The sequence below is a fragment of the Castor canadensis genome, chromosome 6 (assembly GCF_047511655.1).
Source record: "Castor canadensis chromosome 6, mCasCan1.hap1v2, whole genome shotgun sequence".
In the NCBI taxonomy this organism is placed as follows: domain Eukaryota; kingdom Metazoa; phylum Chordata; class Mammalia; order Rodentia; family Castoridae; genus Castor; species Castor canadensis.
The window spans coordinates 40,468,892-40,487,003 of record NC_133391.1 but is presented as its reverse complement, the minus strand read 5'-3'; the positions used below and the strand labels follow the sequence as shown (position 1 = coordinate 40,487,003).

The window sequence follows — 18,112 nt, the reverse complement described above, 5'->3', positions numbered from 1 at the left end:
TGGCCCATCAGGCCTGGGAGAATTACCAGGGGATGGCCCAGTACACTTTCCCTTGCTCCTGGTCCTCGTGACATCCCAGGAAGGCTCTTCTCTAGAAATCAGGGTCAGGTGTCTTTCCATCCCAGATTCCTCTTATTACTTATTGCTCTGTCATTGCTGCTTTCACTCACTTTTCCTTAAAATGCAAGCAAGTATGGAAACATCTAGAATGTTACTTCCTCCCTTTATCTGCGCTCTGTCTGTGAAATAAAATGTATGTATTGACATAGTGCTTTCTACTTTTGTGCATCTCATTTAATCCTCACACCTCTATGAGGAAGTATTGCTATTGTCCCCATTATGGGGACATAGGCCCACATGTTAAAGGTTTGGTCCCTAACCTGTGGCACTATTGGGAGGTGGTAGGTCCTTTAGGAGATGGAGCCTGGTGGAAGGAAGGTTACAGGGAGGGGTTCTTTTGGCAGTACTGTTTGGTTTTTGTTTTTGTTTTTTTTTTGGTGAGACTGGGGCTTTGTGCTTACAAAGCAGGCACTCTACACCTTAAGCCACATTCCAGTCCATTTTTTGCTCTGGTTATTTGGAGACGGGTCTTGCAAACTATTTGCCTGGGCTGGGCTAGAACCAGAGATCTTCTGATCTCAGCCTCCCAGGTAGCTAGGATTATAGGCATGAGACACCAACACCCAGTACCCTTTACAGGGGTTTGAACTCAGGACCTCATGTTGCTAGGTGAGCCCTTTAGCACTTGAGCCACAACCCCCAGCCCATCTTCCTATCTTTCTCTTTGCTTTCCAGCAGCCATGAGGAGAGCAGTTTTCACTTCTATGTGCTCCCACCATGATGTGCTGCCTCCCCACAGATCCAAAGCAACAGGACCAAGCAACCATGGACAGAAACCCCTAAAACTGTGAGCCCAAAAAAACCTTTCCTCCTTTAAGTTGCTTATCTCAGGTATTTTGTCAGATGCAGAATGCAAGACTAGATGAAGGTGAGGAACTCACTGAATGAGTGGCATAGCAGCAGCTTGAGCTTTCTGTGCTCATTTTCAGCACTCAACTGTGTGAAGTAGCGTTACACAGCACAGAGCCTGACTCATGGACAGGTCCTCAGGTTCACCCCAGAGAGAGTAGTCTGAAAGATGAGTTACAGGCTAAACATCCCTAATCTAAAAATCCAAAAGCCAAAATGCCCCAAATCTGAGTTTTCCTGAGTTATGGGCATGATGTCACAGGTGGAAAATTCTATCCTGACCTTATGTGACCGGTTGCAGTTAAAATGCAGACACACTAAATGTATTGTACAAAATTACCTTTAGGCTATGTATATAAAGTGTATATAAAACATAAATGAATTTCATGTTTATCCCCAAGGTATTCCAAACTCCAAAGTCAGAAACACTTCTGGTTGGTCTCAAGCATTTTGGGCTCAAAAGGTACACTCAACCTGTGCCCACTGGGCATCTCCTCTATTCTGAGCTCTGTGTTCATAATGCTACAGGATTAAAAGGGGGAAGACAGGAGAATTTTTGTGCCAGAGGCCTGTTGCCCAGGAAAAAGCAGAGCTCACCACAAGGACAGGCTCTGGCCCATCAGAGGGAAAGGCACACCCCCTACCTGCAGGAAAGGCTCTCTGGTACGACATGCATCACTTGGCCCTGGGCCTTGGGGCGATCTTTGTGGGTTGCTGGTCATTCTTGCTCTGGGCCTCAGAGCCATGATAGTGGCTTTGTGGGGAGCCCTTTCTTGAACCATTGTTTGCTGCTGGGGTTGCTATGGTGATGCTTTCTGACTGGAGCTACAGGGTGGAGGCTCTTACCTGTCTTAAGGAGGCTGTGCAGTCCCTGGGGTCCTTGCTGCCTTTCAGAAGAGCTGGGCAGCAGGTTGGACTCTTGTCAGGACCAGCATTGAACAAACTGGTAATTTCAGCATGTAGCCATTTCAGAGTCAGGGAGGGAACTCATGCAAAAGCCTGTGTACTCTCCTTCAAGGGCTCCCCCAGGCAGCTGCAGGCCTTGCCTCTTCTCCACCAGTTTCCATCATCACCCCTTCTTTCCCAGCTCCCCTAGATACCAACAGAGCAGAGACCAGCAGAGACCGGCAGTTCCACCCTGGATTTTATTCAGTAGGTAGTTACAGTAGTGTTCTGGAGCTGGCTCACATACATGTAGCCAGCTGGGCCTAGGGTGGCTCTTGGCAAAGCTGAGGTGCAAGCTAAGGAAGCCAGGCAGGTCAGGGTCCTTCTCCCTGGCATGATTAGCATGATCAGAGAAACACCTAATGGGGCACATCTGGGTACCCACACTGCTTCAGATGCATCCACCCCCACCCCAAATTACACTTTTGACCCAATACAAGAGACCTTTTGAACCAGGATTTCTTCCTGCGGGAAAGCTGGCTTGGGAACATGTGGAGGTGAGTGGGAGGGGCAAGAGAAGGGATCCTGGCAAGCAGACTAGGGCCTACAGTAAAGAACTCTTGAGCCAGGTACTTTTGGCCTGGAAGAAACCGTGCACTGCAGGTCCTTCCCTCTCTAGGAACCAAAGCCAGGAACAGAAGCAAAGTGCAACCCCTTGTCCTACTCACCTCTGGCAGTCTCTAGATAATGATCTAAGGAAATAAGCTTACATTTATAATTAGAGGAGAATTTGGAGAATTTACACTATTTACAGGGGCCACCCTGCAAAGAGCAGGGAAGGTGAGGGACTGCTGGGCACAGATAGAAACGGAATGGGGACTTCCTTATCTCTTTTCAACATTACTTTGGTCATTCCCAGCCTTCAGCTCCTGGCAGGAAGAGTACAGGAATCAGATTCTCTGGGAGAGTGTGTGGCACTGAGACCAGTTACAAAGACCCAGCTGCTTGCAAGGTTCTGGCAGCGACTAAGGTGTGACTACTACCTCAGCATAATCAGGCCTGGTGGAGCTACGAGAAGCAGTGTGGTCCCTGCCTACACTCCTCCCTCGGGGGTCTACGGTGCATTGAGCCTTGGACTTTCCAGCTACACGAGCACCCAGAATGATGGACAGCTGAGGCATCAAGGGCAAGGGTAAGGCCTTGTCTCTACCGAAGGTCAGGAATGAACTGAGACCAGTTGATGTTGTCAGGGCCCAGCGGGTCGTCCTCCAGGCCAGGGAAGCTGATATCCAGCAGGATCTTGCTGAGGCTGTCATTCATTGTGTCCAGAACCAGGCCTTCTGTGAGAGAGCGGTTGGCTGAAAGGCTGGGGATCTGTGGCTCTGGGGAGCCTGGCTTGGGGACCTCCAGATCTGAGGGAGAAGAGCTACTGAAGGGGTCAGAGGCAAGATCAAAGGGTTCCGAGTTAAGGAGCTCTCGGGGTGAGTCAAAGAGGGGAATGCTTTTCAGTGGCGTGGTGCTCAGCTCCATCAGCCCCAGGGAGTCAGGCAGGGGCCCAAAGGCACCCTGGGGGATTCGTACTGGGCTGAAATCTAGCCCCCCCACTTTGGCTGGAGGTGTGAGCCTCCATGACTCAGGGGTTCTGGGGAGAACAGACTTGCTTGGAGTGGAAGAGATGGGCAGTGTCTCCTTGACAGGTGTCTTAAAAGGTCCTCCCTCCTCCTGGGGGCAGCCAAGCTGGGAGAAAGGCTCTGAGGACTCTGCTAGGAATGGGGGCTCCATGGCTCTTCGGGACGTGCTGGGGCCCTCCGAGAAGACCAGCTCGGGCTCATCCAGACAGGGAGGCTGCAGGTGCTGTTTTCTCCGAGACCGGTTCATCTCCCTCTGCTCCCTTCGTTTAATCACAAGCATTTCTGAGACACAGCGGGCTGGGGACTTAAGCCCACTAAAGGACTTCTTTGACCGTGGGGTGGGAGAGCAGGATGAATCCTCCCAGGACACAGACGACTCCTCTTTGACTGACAGGCATGGGGAAGGCCACTCTTCCAAGGGAGGGCTTTCCACTTTGATAGGTCTCACTAAGTGTGGTGTGTCTTCCCCAGGGTGGATTGCTTCCTCTTTGATAGACTGAACTGGAAGCAAAGGCAACAGCCTTTCTCCAAGCAGGGGCTTTTCCTCCTTCACCGGTTCTGCAGTGGGAAGAGGGGCTATGCCTTCGTCAGCCAGCAGTACCTTAAAGGGAAGTGGAGGCAAGGTAAAAGAGCTCACATCTCACATTCAGCCTAATGCCACAGAACCACACTGAGTGACATACTAGAACCAATACCCCTGTCTTTTATTTTTTGTACTAGGAATTAAAGACAGGGCCTTGAACATTGTGCTAGGCTAGAGCTCTGCCACTGAACTACACCCTCAGCTCTTATCTTTTCTTTTTTTGGCAGCACTGGGGTTTGAACTCAGGGCCCCATACTTGCCAGGCAGGTGCTCTTACCACTTGAGCTACTCTGCCAGTCCTGTTTTTATGTTGGGTATTTTCAAGATAATGTCTCTTATTTGCCCCAGGATGGTTTTGAACGGTAATCCTCCTGAGTAGCTAGGATTACAGGCATGAGCCACCAACACCTGGCTTCTCATTTTTTTTTTTGAACTTTTTTTAAATTGTTGTACTGGGGGTACATTGTGACATTTACAGAAGTTCTTACAATATATCATAGTTGAATTCACCCTCTCTGTCTTAAAATCTTTTAAGCATGAGAATATAATATATGATGAAGGTGGCAGTTTAATTCTAGGGTAAGATATGAGACTGTTGGGACTGGGGGGCATAGCTCAGTGGTAGAGCAAATGCCTAGCAAGCACAAGGTTCTGGGTTTGATCCCTAGCACCAAAAAGAAAATAAAAGGTAAGTGTGTACTTAATATAGTACTGGCATAATTAGTATCTACCTGGAAGAAAATAAAATTGGGTACTTATTTATACTGTATACAAAGACTTTTCTTTCTTGTGGTGCTGAGAATTGGACCCCTTTATAACAAAGACTTAAATTTAAAAATTAAAACCTGACACCTATACAAATTCTGAAAGAGGATGTAGGGAGCCTACAGGCACAATCTGATGGTGGAGTGCCTTTCTTAACCAAGATGGGAAGACCAGAAGCTGTAAAAGAGAAACGTATTTGACTACATACAAATTTAAATGTTGACTCTAGCTAGAGACACCATAAACAAGGTAAGAAACAATACAAGCAGAAAAATATCTTCAGCACAAAAGATAGGCTAATATTTTAACAAAAAACAGCTGTTGCAAATAAATAGCAAGACCCTGTAGCAAAATGGGCAATGTCCACAGAGAAGCAATTTGGGAGAACAACTTCAAATGACCAAACCTAGTGAGAAGGTGCTCAAACTTAGTGCTGAATAAGGAAAGGCAAAATTAAAGATAGGAGTTACACACACCACACTGGCAAATATTAAGAAGACAGATATTATCACGTATGGCTGGATGACATGTGAAGAATCACCTTTTGTGGAATATAATCTCTTTTTTCACACAGCAATCTCATGTCTAGGTCTCTATCCCATAAATATAAAAGCACTAGTGAGATATTTATTACAGGGATGGGTGCGTGGCTCAAGTGGTAGAGGCCTGCCTAGTAAACATGAAGCCCTGATTTCAAATCCCAGTACAGCCAAAAAAAAAAGATAAATTTGTTGCACTATTGTTTTTATAGGGCAAAAAAGGAACAAAATGTGCCCATGAAAGTAGAAGAGTTAAGATATTTATGGGAAATTATATGGACACTAAAAACGATGAATTAGAACTGTGCCAAGTGACATAAGCCTTTCATGAAGTATGCTCAGTTAGAAAAAGATGGACATAAACCAGATGCTGATGGCTCATGCCTGTAATCCTAGCTACTTGGGAGACTGAGATTGGGAGGATTGCAGTTCAAGGCTAGCCTGTGCAAATAGTTCGATAGACCCCTATCTCCAAAATAACCAGAGCAAAATGGACTGGAGGTATGGTTTAAGCAGTAGAGCACCTGCTTTGTAAGCACAAAGCTGAATTCAAACCCCAGTCCCACCAAAGAGAGAGAAAGAGAGAGAGAGAGAGAGAGAGAGACAGACATAGACCTGGGCGAGGTGGCCCATGGCTGTAATCCCACCTACATGGGAGGCAGAAGGTTAGCCAGGGCAAAAATTAGCAGACCCCACCTCAACCAATAAGCTGGATGTGGTATTGTAAGCCTGTAATTCCAGCTATGTGGGAGGCTTTAAGTAGTAGTAGGATTGAGATCTAGGCTGGCCCTAGGCAAAAATACAAGACCCTATCAAATAACCTAACCACGTGCTGGTGTCTCACACCTGTAATCCTAGGTACTTGGGAGGCTGAGATCAGAAAGATCTCAGTTGAAGGCCATCCCAAGAAAATAGTTTTTGAGACCCCCATCTCCAAAATAACCAGAGCAAAAATGGACAAGAGGTGCGGCTCTAGTGGCAAAGCATTTCAAATTCAAGTAGTATTCCTTGCCCCCACCCCCGCCAAAGAAAAGACATGGGCACCATGGTCACATTTTCAGTATTTTATGCATTGTATGTTATATACAAAATGGCTGTGGTTGGCTCTGTGTGGATACTGTACCAAGAGCATGGCTAAAATAGGGAAGAAAGCATAGTAAATTATCTTTTTTTTTTAGGAGCTAGCATCTTGCTGTGTTTTCTACTTTAGCCTGCAGAGTAGTTGGGACTACAAGCATGCGCAGCCACCCCTGGTTAACATGCATTATTATCTGGGCAGCAGGTGTGATGTGGGTAAAGGTAGGAGAGGGAAGATGGAATGTAGCTAAAAGGGGGAGGGGGAAGAAGTATGATATGTATAATATCATGTGTAACATATTTTAGATTGATTGATTTGTGCTGGGGAACGAGCTTTGGACATGCTAGGCAAGTGCTCTACCACTGAGCTACATCCTCAGCCCTAAAAATATTTTTTAATTAAAAATTATTAAATACAGCTGGGTGTTGGTGGCTCACGCCTGTAACCCTAGCTACTTGGAAACTGAGTTTGGGAGAATCACAGTTTGGACTGCCTCCCCCGCCCCCTGCCACTGCCAAACCCATCTCTAAAATAACTAAAGCAAAACAGACCGCAGGTGTGGCCCAAGTTGTAGAGTGCCTACTTTGCAATGCAAAGCACTGACTTCAAACCCCGGCCCCTCCACATTTTAATTAAATTAAATTTTAAATTAAAATAAAAGCAAGAGCCAGACTTGGCACACATCTGTAATCTCAGTACTAGGGAGGCTGAGGCAGGAGGATCATAAGTTCAAGGCCGTCCTGTCTCTAAATAAATTAATAAAAGCCAATACAGCCAAGCACTGGTGGGTCACACCTGTTATCCTAGCTACTTTTGTTTTTTTTTCTGGCTGTACTTTTTTTGTGGTTTGAATTCAGGACCTTGCTATGCAGGTGCTCTACCACTTGAGCTACTCCACCAGCGCAATCCTAGCTGCTTGGGAGGCTGAGTTTCAAGGTCAGCCTGGGCTAATAGATCTCAAGACCTCATCTTCAAAAGACTGGAGGTGTGGCTTAAGCAGTAGAGTACTTTCTTTATAAACAAAAAGCCCTGAGTTCAAACTTGTTACACTAAAAAAGAAAAAAGGAAAAAGCCAACCCAACTCTCTCAACTTGAGTCCATGCCATTCCTACCTCACTAAAGGAGGTGCAGGGCACCCCTTACTTTGGTTACACATCAGACTTGCTCACAAAACTGTCTCCCCAGGGTTAAGTCCAAACTTGATGGGCCATCAGTGTGATCTTACCTTATCCTTCTTAACTTTCCCCCAAACTATACCAAAGATGCCCAACCAGAGATGATTTCTCTACCCAGGGGCAAGTCAGAGGCATTTTAATTATCATAGCTGGGGGTGCTACTGATACATGGTGGGAAAACAGTGCACAATCCCCACAAAGAATTATCCAGCCCCAAATGCCAACAGGACTGAGGCTGAAACCCCAAGTGAAAGGGGGTCTACTCTACTACTACCAGGAACAAAGGTTCAAACCCACATCTCCTGCCCATGTGCTGCCCAGCAGTGTGCTCTGTCCACATGTGCTAGCCCACCCAGATCCACTTCTTTCTAGGACCTTCTGCCTCCTGAACTCTTCCTCACCCGTCCCAGTCCATGTGTCATAATTGCCCTTGTCTGCATTCTTACCAACTCATCAGGTATTTATGGGCCTTCTGACACCACTTATAACAAAATCCAGATTCCTTCTTAGCTACTATAATGCTATTAAGTTACCCTGTGTTTTTGTGACTTGCTTACCCAGCTAGATTTGTAAGTTTCTCAAGGAACACTTAGAAGAATATTTCACAAGCTGTAGGTCCATCATTTTTAATTGTCTGGAGTCTCTCGTTGCAGAAAAAGAGAACGCTCACCTTGGGGGCAATGCGGACCCGCTTGCTATGGCGGGCAAGCTCTGAGCTCATGAGTGAAGCCGCGAGGGGCAGTGGCACTTTCACTGAGGGCTGCAGCACCAGGGACTGGTTCACTGGGAATTGGATGGGCACTAGGTACGAGCTGACCCGTGGTAGCAGTGGCTTCATCTTCCGTCCTAGGAGAAAACAGGAGAGATCAAGAGCAGCAGAGCCCAGAGTCCACCCATCTCGGCCAGGAATTTTGCTCTCTGGGCTCAGATTCCTTTAAGCTGGGAAAAGAATCCCCAGACAAGGGCTGGGCTCGAGACCCGCATACTCACGTGCACCCAGTGGGAGTTCCGTTTTGAGGGTGACGTTCCGGCGGAGCTCAGGATTGGGTCGTTTCTGCTGCTGCTTGTGGCAGATTGGGAGAGAAAGAAACCTAGGTTAAGAAGGTAAAAGGGGACAGCGGAATCCTGCCAGCTTGAGCTGATGCACTTGAGCTAACCGACAGCCCAGGAAAAAAGGCCAGTCTGAGGGGATGGACGCAGGTAGGCACAATCTCCCAAGCCTTCCTTAGTAGAGGGTAGACAGCATCCAGACAGTTGAGAGCAGGATGGTCCTTGCCACCCCCAGGGGATGCTTAAGCATGTAGCTACCTGAGGGCAGAGAAAAGCCCAGCCAAGAGAACTGCCGCCTGCAAGGTCTACGCTGTTTGCTTGTCCTTACAGTGGCAGGTCCTCTTGCCATTCCATGCTCTGCCCTGCTCTGCTCAGGCACCTTTGGGATGCCCATGGGAAGGGAAGAAGTGGGCAAGTGACCAGCAGCCTCGCACTGGTTACTCCCAGAGGCCTCCAGGTGCTGTTTTCAAAGCTGGCAGTCACATGGCCACAGGCTCCCTTCCCAGCACCAACAGCGTGTCTCTGCCCCCTAAAGCCATGCTGAGCAGCAAAAGGAAACAAGGCCAAGCCCCGAGCCAGAGGGAAAGAATCTTACTGATTCCAAGTGCTCGGGCGATTGTGGAGACCCTGGGTCCAGTGGCTGGTGGGCGCCAGGCATAATGGGAGAGAAATGAGATGAAGTTACCACCAGCGTGGCCAATCTGACCAGACGGGGAAGAAATCTATTCCTGATGAATGCCAAAGGACACCCCGGACAACTGTCCCTCCCAGGAAAGTGGTTATAGTTGCCAGTATCCTGATGGACACTCAGAAATCTCAAAATATCAGCTTCTTCTGAAAAGATGGTGGCTCTGTTTCTGGTTTCTAGACTAAAGAAGGGTTGTTTTTTTTTTTTTTTTTTTTTTGGTGGTACTGAGTGTTGAATTGAGGACCCCAGTCTTGCTAGTCAGGCACTCTACCACTTAAGCCACATCCTCAGCTCTTTTTGCTCAAGTTATTTTTGGGATAGGGTCTCACTTTTATGCCCAGGCCAGTCTGGACTTCAATCCTCCTATTTAGACTATCTGCATAGCCAGAATGACAGGTGCGTGCCACCGTGCCCAGCTGTCAGTTGATAACTTTTTTCCCAGTCTAGGTTTGAACTGAGATCCTCCTGACCGCTGCCTCCTAAGTTGCTAGGGTTACAGGCATGAACCACTCTGCCCAGCCAAGAAGAGCTTTAGATCAAAGTTTCCCAGATTTTCTTTGTATGAATCACTGAAATACTTATTGGAAATACAAACTCCCAGCCCATCCCAGACTCAGTGAATTAGGAACACCAAGACAGGGGCCAGAAAGCTGTGTTGTAACAAGTGCTCCAGGCCACTTTTATTCATAGGGGAGTTCAAAAAAAACTGTGCTTGGAAGTCCTCTATTTTGGGTCAGAACAGTCCTCCTCTGTGTCTTGGTCTAGCACAAAGGAGTGTCACTTGGTATTTATCAACAATGTGTTTTATGCACGTCACTAACTGGCTGGCAGGCTCCTGACTCTCCCCTGATCAAATCATAGTGTCACAAGGTCTCGTTCCTCTTTGAGCTAGCTCTACAACCTCCAACTCTGGCCCTATGTGGATGAAACCAGGACACTCACCTTGAACACCTGGTCCAACGTTAAGTAGCGATTGGCGCTGGGATGAATGGTCCAGAAGGAGACCTTGCCGTTGGCAGATGTCTCCCGAACAAACATGTCATGGAGAGAAAGATTGTGGCGAATGGAATTCTGAAGGAAGAGAGATGGCCACAGTTAATTTAGCTTCAGAAACACCGCTTCTGAAGCTGGGGGTGAGGGTTGGGGAGGGGCACAAGACATGGCCTCTCTTGGCATGTTTGGCACAGGTTTTGCCCAGGGTCCTTGTAACTTCGCCTGTTGGCAGGTTTCTTCTTGAGACTACACAATACAGACCGACAACCTCAGCCCTACATCCTTGGTGATAAAGACCTGACCCACCTCCTCAGCTATAGACCCTGGGCTGAAAGCTCCCTTCTCTGTTCCTGTTCTCTATCATGGTACAGGACTGAGGTGAAAAGGAGAACCCGTGGAGGAACTTTACACCAGCAAGTTCTGCCTCAAGATTGATGTGGAGAGAAAGGAGACAAGACTGAGTTGGGCAGTCAAGGTGTGGGAACAGCTCGCAGGACAGACCCCTGTGCTTTCCAGAGCTAATCCTTTGGCATCAGAAGAAATGAGAGGATTCCCACCCATCACACCATCCGTGGAGAAAGGTCTAAAGGTGCAGGGGTATCAGTTAAGAAAAAAACACTTCTGTGGCCAGGCATGGTGGTACATATTTGTAATCCCAGTACCCAGGAGGCTTAGGCAGAAGGACTGGAAGTTCAAAGGCAACCCTGAACTTGCTAAAATAGGGAGACCCTATTTTAAGAAAATAAAACAAAAACAAACAAACAACTCCTCAGATCCTGGAAACCTTGTTTTTCAGATCCAGGAACACACTGATCTGGGGATCGAACATGACCCACACATTGGTATCTGGGACCCAGGCTTCTAAGTGGTGACGGGGAAGGCAGGTTTCAGCATCACAGATAGGCAGTATGGGACAGGCTACACCAAACACAGAATTGCAAACAGGAGGCCACATGCTGTCTGACAGGATTATCCTTTCTGGCAAATCCCACATTTTAATTTTTTGGTGGGACTGGGACTTGAACTCAGGGCCTCATACTTGCTAAGTAGGTGTTCTACCACTTCAGTCAGTCTGCCAGCTTTTTTTTTTTTTTGTGTAAATGTTGGGTATGTTCAAGATAGGGTCTGTCAAACTATTTGCCTGAGCTGGCCTTGAACCATGATCCTCCTTATCTCTGCCTCCTGAGTAGCTAGGATCAGAGGCATGAGCCACCAGCTCCTATTGACTTTTTTTTTTTTCAGTGCTGGGGATTGAACTCCGGGCCTTGTGTGTGCTAGGCCAGTGCTCTGTCATTGAGCTACACCCCTAGCCTGGCAAATCTCATTTCTACCAAAAGGTCCAATAAAAAAATTTCAGTGTAATGTAACAAAAAGAAGACAGCTGCCACAGGCTAGGAAAGTAGAGACTGTGCAGTGGTAATCAATACCAAGACAAGTAGGCGAGAGAAAGGAAGAAGCCAGGAAGTTAAGTGTCCTACTATGGGGAAAATGAAACAAAACAGACTATCCATGGCTTAGAATTCATCATTTGTCACAAGAAATACTTTGCTTTTTTTTTTTTTAAATAAAAAAGGCCCTGGGGTTTGAACTCAGGGCCTCATGCTTGCTAGGCAGGCGCTCTACCACCTGAGCTATTCCACCAGCAAATTACCTTGTGACTCTGACACTGACCAACTGCGCAAGCTACATCAATTCCCAGGTATCTCAGTGTTCTCATGCAGAAAATGAAGAAAAGGCCTGTCCAGCTGGGCATGGTGGTGCATGTCTATAGTCCTAGCTACTCAGGAAGCTGAGGCAGGAGGATTGTGACTTCAAGACCAGCCTGGGCTACATAGTGAGATCCCATTTCAAAACAAGGAAGGAAGGAAGGGAGGGAGGAAGAAAGAGGAAAAGTGCTACACATTAGAAATGATACGTGATCTTATTGGGCTCATGAGGCCTGGCAGTTTGTTTTTTTTTTTCTCAGTAAGACTTTTTCATAAAACTTACTTCAGCTACTGTACTTAGGACTACTGTTCAGTGTGGCACAAAGGTGGGCTTAGTGCTACATTGAAGCCTCTCCCATAAACTTTCGGGAGTAGTGAGGTTGTGGCTACAGAGCTCTTACTAATATTGCCTAGATTTGTTGGGATGAAGTAAGTCAATCCAAAAGACACATTTGTTTATAGTTGTAGCATCCTTTGTACATGACTGCTACCCCAAAGCAGTTGTCAGGCCAGCATGACCTTGACTTTGGTGGTTAGGGGACATATTACCTTCCAGCCTGGCTTGGCAATGTGTTTAAAATAGGGGAAGTGGTCTTCAATCCAAGTATAGATGTCCTTCAAGGTCATGCGCTTCCTCTCAGTGCTGTTGATGGCAAACTGTATCATGGCCATGTAAGAGTAGGGTGGCCTCTCAGACATAGAGTCCTGCCAGGACGTTGATGTTCCCGAGGGCTCCTCAACCTGAAGGTAAGAGAAGCCAAAGGGAAAGAGAAAAGGCAATGATGTGGAAGAGGTCACAAGAACAACCCCTGCCCTGGCCTCTTGAGAACATCCCCAAGAGAGTCTTATGTCATAGAAATTATTAGAAACACACTCATCTCAGACCACTGCTCCATAGTGGAATAAAGTTTAGGATTAGAAAGAATCTTGGAGATGATTTAGACTAGACCCTACCAACAGGAACCGCTTACTATCTGTTGTGCACTTTGTTGAAGATATTGTTTGATATGACAAAGTTTGGTCCCTTCTAGTTGAAACTTCTCCAGTTCGGGTATATACTATGACTCTCAAAGCACAGATTTTATACTAATTTGTGCCCATTTTTCAGACCTTTGGATCAAGAGGCCTAGGTCTTTCTATTCCTGATGTAAATAAACTCATTTCAATGTTTGTATGAAAGAAACATTCCCAAGAGTATGGGACAAGAATCTCCAACACTCACACATTTGGCTAAGTCATAGGCAAAGATCTGATCATTTACACTTGAAAAAAATTGAGACATAACTTTATTCAGGATAGCTGTATATTTAAATATAGTTCATTTAATATTTACTCATGTATACATCCAAGTAAATTTTCACTGAGTATAGTGGCTCACACCTGTAATCCTATCTACTTTCAAAGCGGAGATTGGATTTTTGCTCAGGCCAGCCCAGACAAGAAGTTAGCAAGACCCCATCTCGATCAATAAAAAGCTGGGCGTGGTGGCAAGTGGCTGTCATCCCAGTTATGTGGGAAGCCTAAATAGGAGAATCAAGGTCCAAGCCTGTCTGGGCAAAAATGTGAGACCCTATTTGAAAAATAAATAGTATAGAAGAGCACTTGCCTAGAAACAACAGTACTGCCAAAACAAACTACAAAAAACTATCTTACTGAAGGTGCTATATTCAATTCATATATTCAATTCATACTGTTGGGATGCCTCTTTAAATTTCAAGTGGCTTCCCAAAGTAAGACCTATTAATCACTTCCTGAATACCTACCAAGTACTTATTAAGGGCAGGATACTAATCTCACTGTTAGAGAAATACAAAGTGAGCCAGGGAATCTGCCCTCAGAAAGTCACAGATGGAGGAGGAAAAGATTCCAGACAGAAAAGTAGCTCAGAAGTCACACAGAAGAGCACCATATGCAGTGGTAAAACTAGAACTTACAGATTCCACTCCAGCAAGGCACTTGATCCATCTCCCTTCTTAGAAACTCCCTGCATTGTCTCTGACTTCCCGAGCAAGTGCTAGAACAGCTCACCTTAACCTTAGTCTGCTCCAGGTGGCAGTTCTCTTTTTCCTCCACCTCTTGCTTGATGCTGCAGGAGCCCAGCCCGTCAGAACTCATCTTCCCAAGCCACTGGATATTGGTTAGGCTGTTGTCCAGACTGCAGCCCACTGCCTCAGCCCCAGCTAGACGGAACAATCCAAGACCCCATTAGATTCCTGATCAGATGCCTGCTAGACCCGTCAAAACTGGTGATTGGGGATCACCCCTCCAAGACCTCTACCCTCAGGGTCAGGGAATACATGGTGAGTCTACTGTGGCTCAAAGTTTCTCTGCCCCACTGTGGACTTCAGGAGAAATTCAGAAGAGTAGTTCAATTTGCCTTTTAATACCAGCCAGCCTGAACCATAGACATCTGTCAAGGGAACCTCACAAATCGGTTACTGAATATCTGCACAAAAAGTCACCTTTCTTCCCCATGCTTTAACTTCCTCCTCTATTAGGATGGAGATTTACTTCCTTATAGGATCAATGGAAAGAATTAACTGAAATTATAAACAAATCCTTAAGCTGAGCATGGTGGTGCATTCCTGTAATACCAGCATTAGGAAGGTGGAGGCAGAAGATCATGAATTTGAGGCCAGCGGGATACATAGTCAGACCCTGCCTCAGAAAGGGTAGGAGAGGGGAACAAATGGGAAGGCAAAGAGGATTAATGCCCTAGCGTGTGCCTTCCTCCATCCAGGCAGCCTCTGCACAGTGGCCAAACCATTTGGGCAGGGCCCTCAGTTTCATGCCACCTGGTAACCCCACTGGATTGGATAAAACTTCAAGGCCCACAGCTTCCAGGTAGTCAGTGTTTACCTGAACTACCCACTTCACCCCTTGAGGATTAATTCTGCTGTCCTAATAAATCAATCTTTACTATCTTTAGGATAAAACAAAGCCTTTTCCAACATAAAGCAACAGAAATGCACAGTTATAACCATAACCCTTTCGGTGGTGCACAGAGGATCTGTGTCAAGCTTTCAGGATGAGGGAAGATGAAATGTCCTTGATTCAGCCTGGATGCCTGTCTATTGCAGGCAGCAACTGACTGCAGGCCTTGCTCCCACAGATGGATGCCCAGACTCCTCACACCTTGGCTTGCAGACCACGTACCACAGTTCTCCCGTCTCTGCCTTGGAGGGGCTCCAGGTGACTTAGAAACATTCACATCCCTAGCTGCAGGCTTAAGGCCCAACGTCTCGGTGATCACTTCTGTCCTTTTGGAATCATCGCTGCTTTGAACTTGAGGCTGGAGGGCAGGAGGATGAGCTGGGGGTCCTCCACAGCTGATGAGGATGAATTTGTTGGGTCCGCTGCTGCCACTCTCTTTTCCTTTGGCAGTCAATGCTGTGATAATGCTCTGGATGTCGGCATTGTTGGGAATGACCACCACCTGTGTGCTGGGCATGGTGGGGTGGTTGATAATCTTGATCCCAGTTGGAAACTTGCAAGAGCTGGTCTCTGCCACCTCCTTGGAGGCCTGTGCTTGACTAGGCTCCTGTTGGGCAGGGGGTCTTTTAGGTTCCTCCTCTGATGTCTCACCCAGGGCATTTTGAACAGGAAGAGGCAGCCTCCGTCTTTTGAGAATCAGTGGCCGACGGGGGCTGGTTTTCATCATGAATCTGTGCTTTCACTCTCCATTGAGAATCACAGCATGGACTCTGCAAAGGGCAAGGAGAAGCAGGAGGTCAGATCTGTTAGGCTGAGAAGGGATTCTTTGAGAGAAAAGTGTTCCTCTGCACTGTATGGCCAAGTGCATGAGCCCAAAGGCCCAGGTAAATGATCCTGGAGCTTTGTAAAGACCTTAGACAATAAGCAGATGAGCCCTACTGACCAGCAGAAGCTAAAACTGCAGCCAACAGAAGCACTTCAAAGTGGGAACGAGGAACTGGGCAGGAGATAGTCAAAAGTCTCCTGGAAGCTTAAGAATGTTTGACAGTTTTGTGGAGTGGCTCAAGTGGTAGAGCCTAGCAAGTGTGAGGCCCGAAGTTCAACCCCAGTATCACAAAAAAAGAATGGCCACAAGAATGAGTGAGACATCTACAAAAACATGGAAGTCTCTGTTATTGCCTACTGTAATGCAGATAGCTCACTTGCAGTGACTGTAGGGACAGGACCGGAAAATGCTGGAATGGGAGGACATATGGTAATTAGGAGTCCTGACAAAACTGATTCCATATGACAAAAAGCCTTTGTACTTCTGTCATGCTACTTTGTAAATAATAGGATCAGGCACTCAAGCCAGGCACTGGTGGCACAAGCCTGTAATCCTGTCTACTCAGGAGGATCTCAGTTCCAAGCCAGCCCTGGCAAACAGTTAATGAGACCCTATCTCAGAAAAAACCCATCACAAAAAAGGGCTGGTGGAGTGGCTCCAGGTTTAGGCCTTGACTTCAAGCCCCAGTGGCGGGGGTGGGGGCCGGGGTGGTGGAGTAGGGAGGAAATCAGTCCTAAAGAATCAGAGGATAAGCCAGGTGTGGTGTAATGCCAGCACTCTGGAGGATGAGGCAGGAGGCTCATGAGTTTGAGGCCAGTTTGGGTCACGCCTGGAATCTCTGTGTGTGTGTGTGTGTGTGTGTATTACAGGGGATTGAACTCAAGGCCTCACAAATGCTAGGCAAGTGCTCTACCCTGATTTATATTCCCAATCTTCTTGCATTAATTTTTAAAAAGTATTTATTTTTTCCACGCTGTGTTCCCAGGCAGCTGCATCACCCCTGACAGGTCAAGGCAGCCACAGCACATTGGAATGTTTCTCTGACAGACAGAAAAAGCATCGCCTGGGGTTGCAACCAGGTGCAGATAAAAAGTGTATTTTCTTTCACAATTTGCAAAACGTTTGTATAGTGACATTTCAATATTCGCATGTGTTTATACATATTTTAGCTTTGTAAACATGTTACTTTATTACTTAATTTCTCTTTCAGAGCAGAGACTATAACCCCTGTGAGCATCAGGATATGCCATCATTAATATGCTAAGCTGGGCTTTGAAATGCTTAGAAAATAGTCTTACCTGTTTTAAAAAATATATTTTTAATATCTATACGAACTATTCTACCATTAGGTAAAAATCATATCTTTCTATTTTGGAGTCCTTTGAGAAACAGAGGAATTGGCTGTCTCTTTTTTAAGACACCTGCCATCTCCTTAAAAAGCGACTGCACTTTTTTTTTTTTTTTTTTTTTTTTGACATTCACCATTTGCTTAGAGTTCTCAGGTCTTCCCCGACCATGAGGCCTCCCCTTCCTTTCTCTCTTGGTTTCTCTTCAAATCTTAGTTTGAATTCTGCCTCATTTCTCTCCAGCCCTATTCCTCCCCAACCCCCACCTCCATCCCCCGTCAATTGGACACAGGGTATCTAATTCTTAATTTTTTCTTGGACTCCTTTGCGCCCATCCCCGTGCTGAACAGAGAAACCTTGCAACATGCCCAGAGCCAGGGGCCGGGCCCTCAAACCCTGGAGGCAGGGTTGCTTGGTGGTGAGAGTCGGAAAGCGAGGGCAAGTGGGTCTTTGACTCAATGCAGGACAAGCTCGGTTTGCAGCCTAGCCCCAGCCCGCACTCAGAAAGCAGGCCATCCCCAGTCCCTCCGAAGCCAAGGGCGGGGTGCAGAGGTCACTCTTCCAGGAAAAGCTAAGGAGTGCTTGCAGAAAGAAGCTACAAGACCAAAGCCAAACGGGTGGATGCAGAAAAAAACATGCGCCCTGATTCAGACCTCCTTCCCGGGGTCCCCAGCCTCCTCTCGCGCCCCGCGCCCCGCTGCCCGCCGCCGCCACCTCGGCGCCCGCAGGCCTTGCGGAAGCGGCGCCCGAACCCTTCTCCCTGCCTGCCTGCGGGGCCGGACATCCGCCTCCATGCCTGCACCCCGCTCACCTCAGACCGCAGCGCCGCCGGCCGCGGCCGCTCCAAGCTGGGGCCAAGCCAGGCCCGGACGGGGACTCGCGCCAGGCGGCCGGGTCCCGGCGGTGCGGGCGGGGTGGGAACCCCGGGGATCCCGGGAGGGAGG

The 18,112-nt window shown here is 47.3% G+C and overlaps 1 protein-coding gene, 1 long non-coding RNA gene and 2 other non-coding genes across 5 annotated transcripts in view; 1 reads left to right on the top strand and 3 right to left on the bottom strand.

Moving 5' to 3' along the window:
- LOC141424082 (uncharacterized) overlaps positions 1-12,619 on the top strand; it is a 22,512-nt gene extending 9,893 nt beyond the window's left edge. The window contains exons 2-3 of the long non-coding RNA XR_012448909.1: positions 796-4,108; positions 10,728-12,619. This is a non-coding gene — a long non-coding RNA (uncharacterized lncRNA). The remainder of the gene's footprint in view (positions 1-795; positions 4,109-10,727) is intronic.
- Foxm1 (forkhead box M1) lies at positions 3,061-18,112 on the bottom strand. Of its 2 annotated transcripts, none has more exons than XM_074076285.1 (9): positions 17,980-18,112; positions 15,219-15,766; positions 14,091-14,242; positions 12,612-12,803; positions 10,306-10,434; positions 9,271-9,315; positions 8,616-8,688; positions 8,296-8,471; positions 3,061-4,086 (listed from the first exon to the last, which is right to left on the bottom strand). In XM_074076285.1, exons 2-9 carry the CDS (start codon positions 15,721-15,723, stop codon positions 3,061-3,063), a joined length of 2,298 nt encoding a protein of 765 aa, XP_073932386.1. In that variant the 5' UTR covers positions 15,724-15,766; positions 17,980-18,112. The 2 variants fall into 2 exon arrangements, with proteins under 2 accessions (XP_073932386.1, XP_073932387.1); XM_074076286.1 differs by having other exon boundaries at positions 8,616-8,685.
- On the bottom strand, positions 4,290-4,363 carry Trnaa-ggc (transfer RNA alanine (anticodon GGC)). Its single transcript has one exon. It is a non-coding gene; the product is annotated as a tRNA-Ala (tRNA).
- LOC141424553 (small nucleolar RNA SNORA77) lies at positions 16,794-16,918 on the bottom strand. The gene has a single exon (XR_012449454.1). It is a non-coding gene; the product is annotated as a small nucleolar RNA SNORA77 (small nucleolar RNA).

What these genes read in the sequence shown, in the direction of transcription:
- Foxm1 (XM_074076285.1), bottom strand. Translation starts at nt 15,723, where the DNA reads ATGATGAAAACCAGCCCCCGTCGGCCACTGATTCTCAAAAGACGGAGG. An exon ending in GCAGAGACGGGAGAACTGTG is followed by an intron (nt 14,243 to 15,218) that starts GTACGTGGTCTG and finishes TGTTCCGTCTAG; the next exon opens with CTGGGGCTGAGGCAGTGGGC. An exon ending in CGTTGGACCAGGTGTTCAAG is followed by an intron (nt 9,316 to 10,305) that starts GTGAGTGTCCTG and finishes GGCGCCCACCAG; the next exon opens with CCACTGGACCCAGGGTCTCC.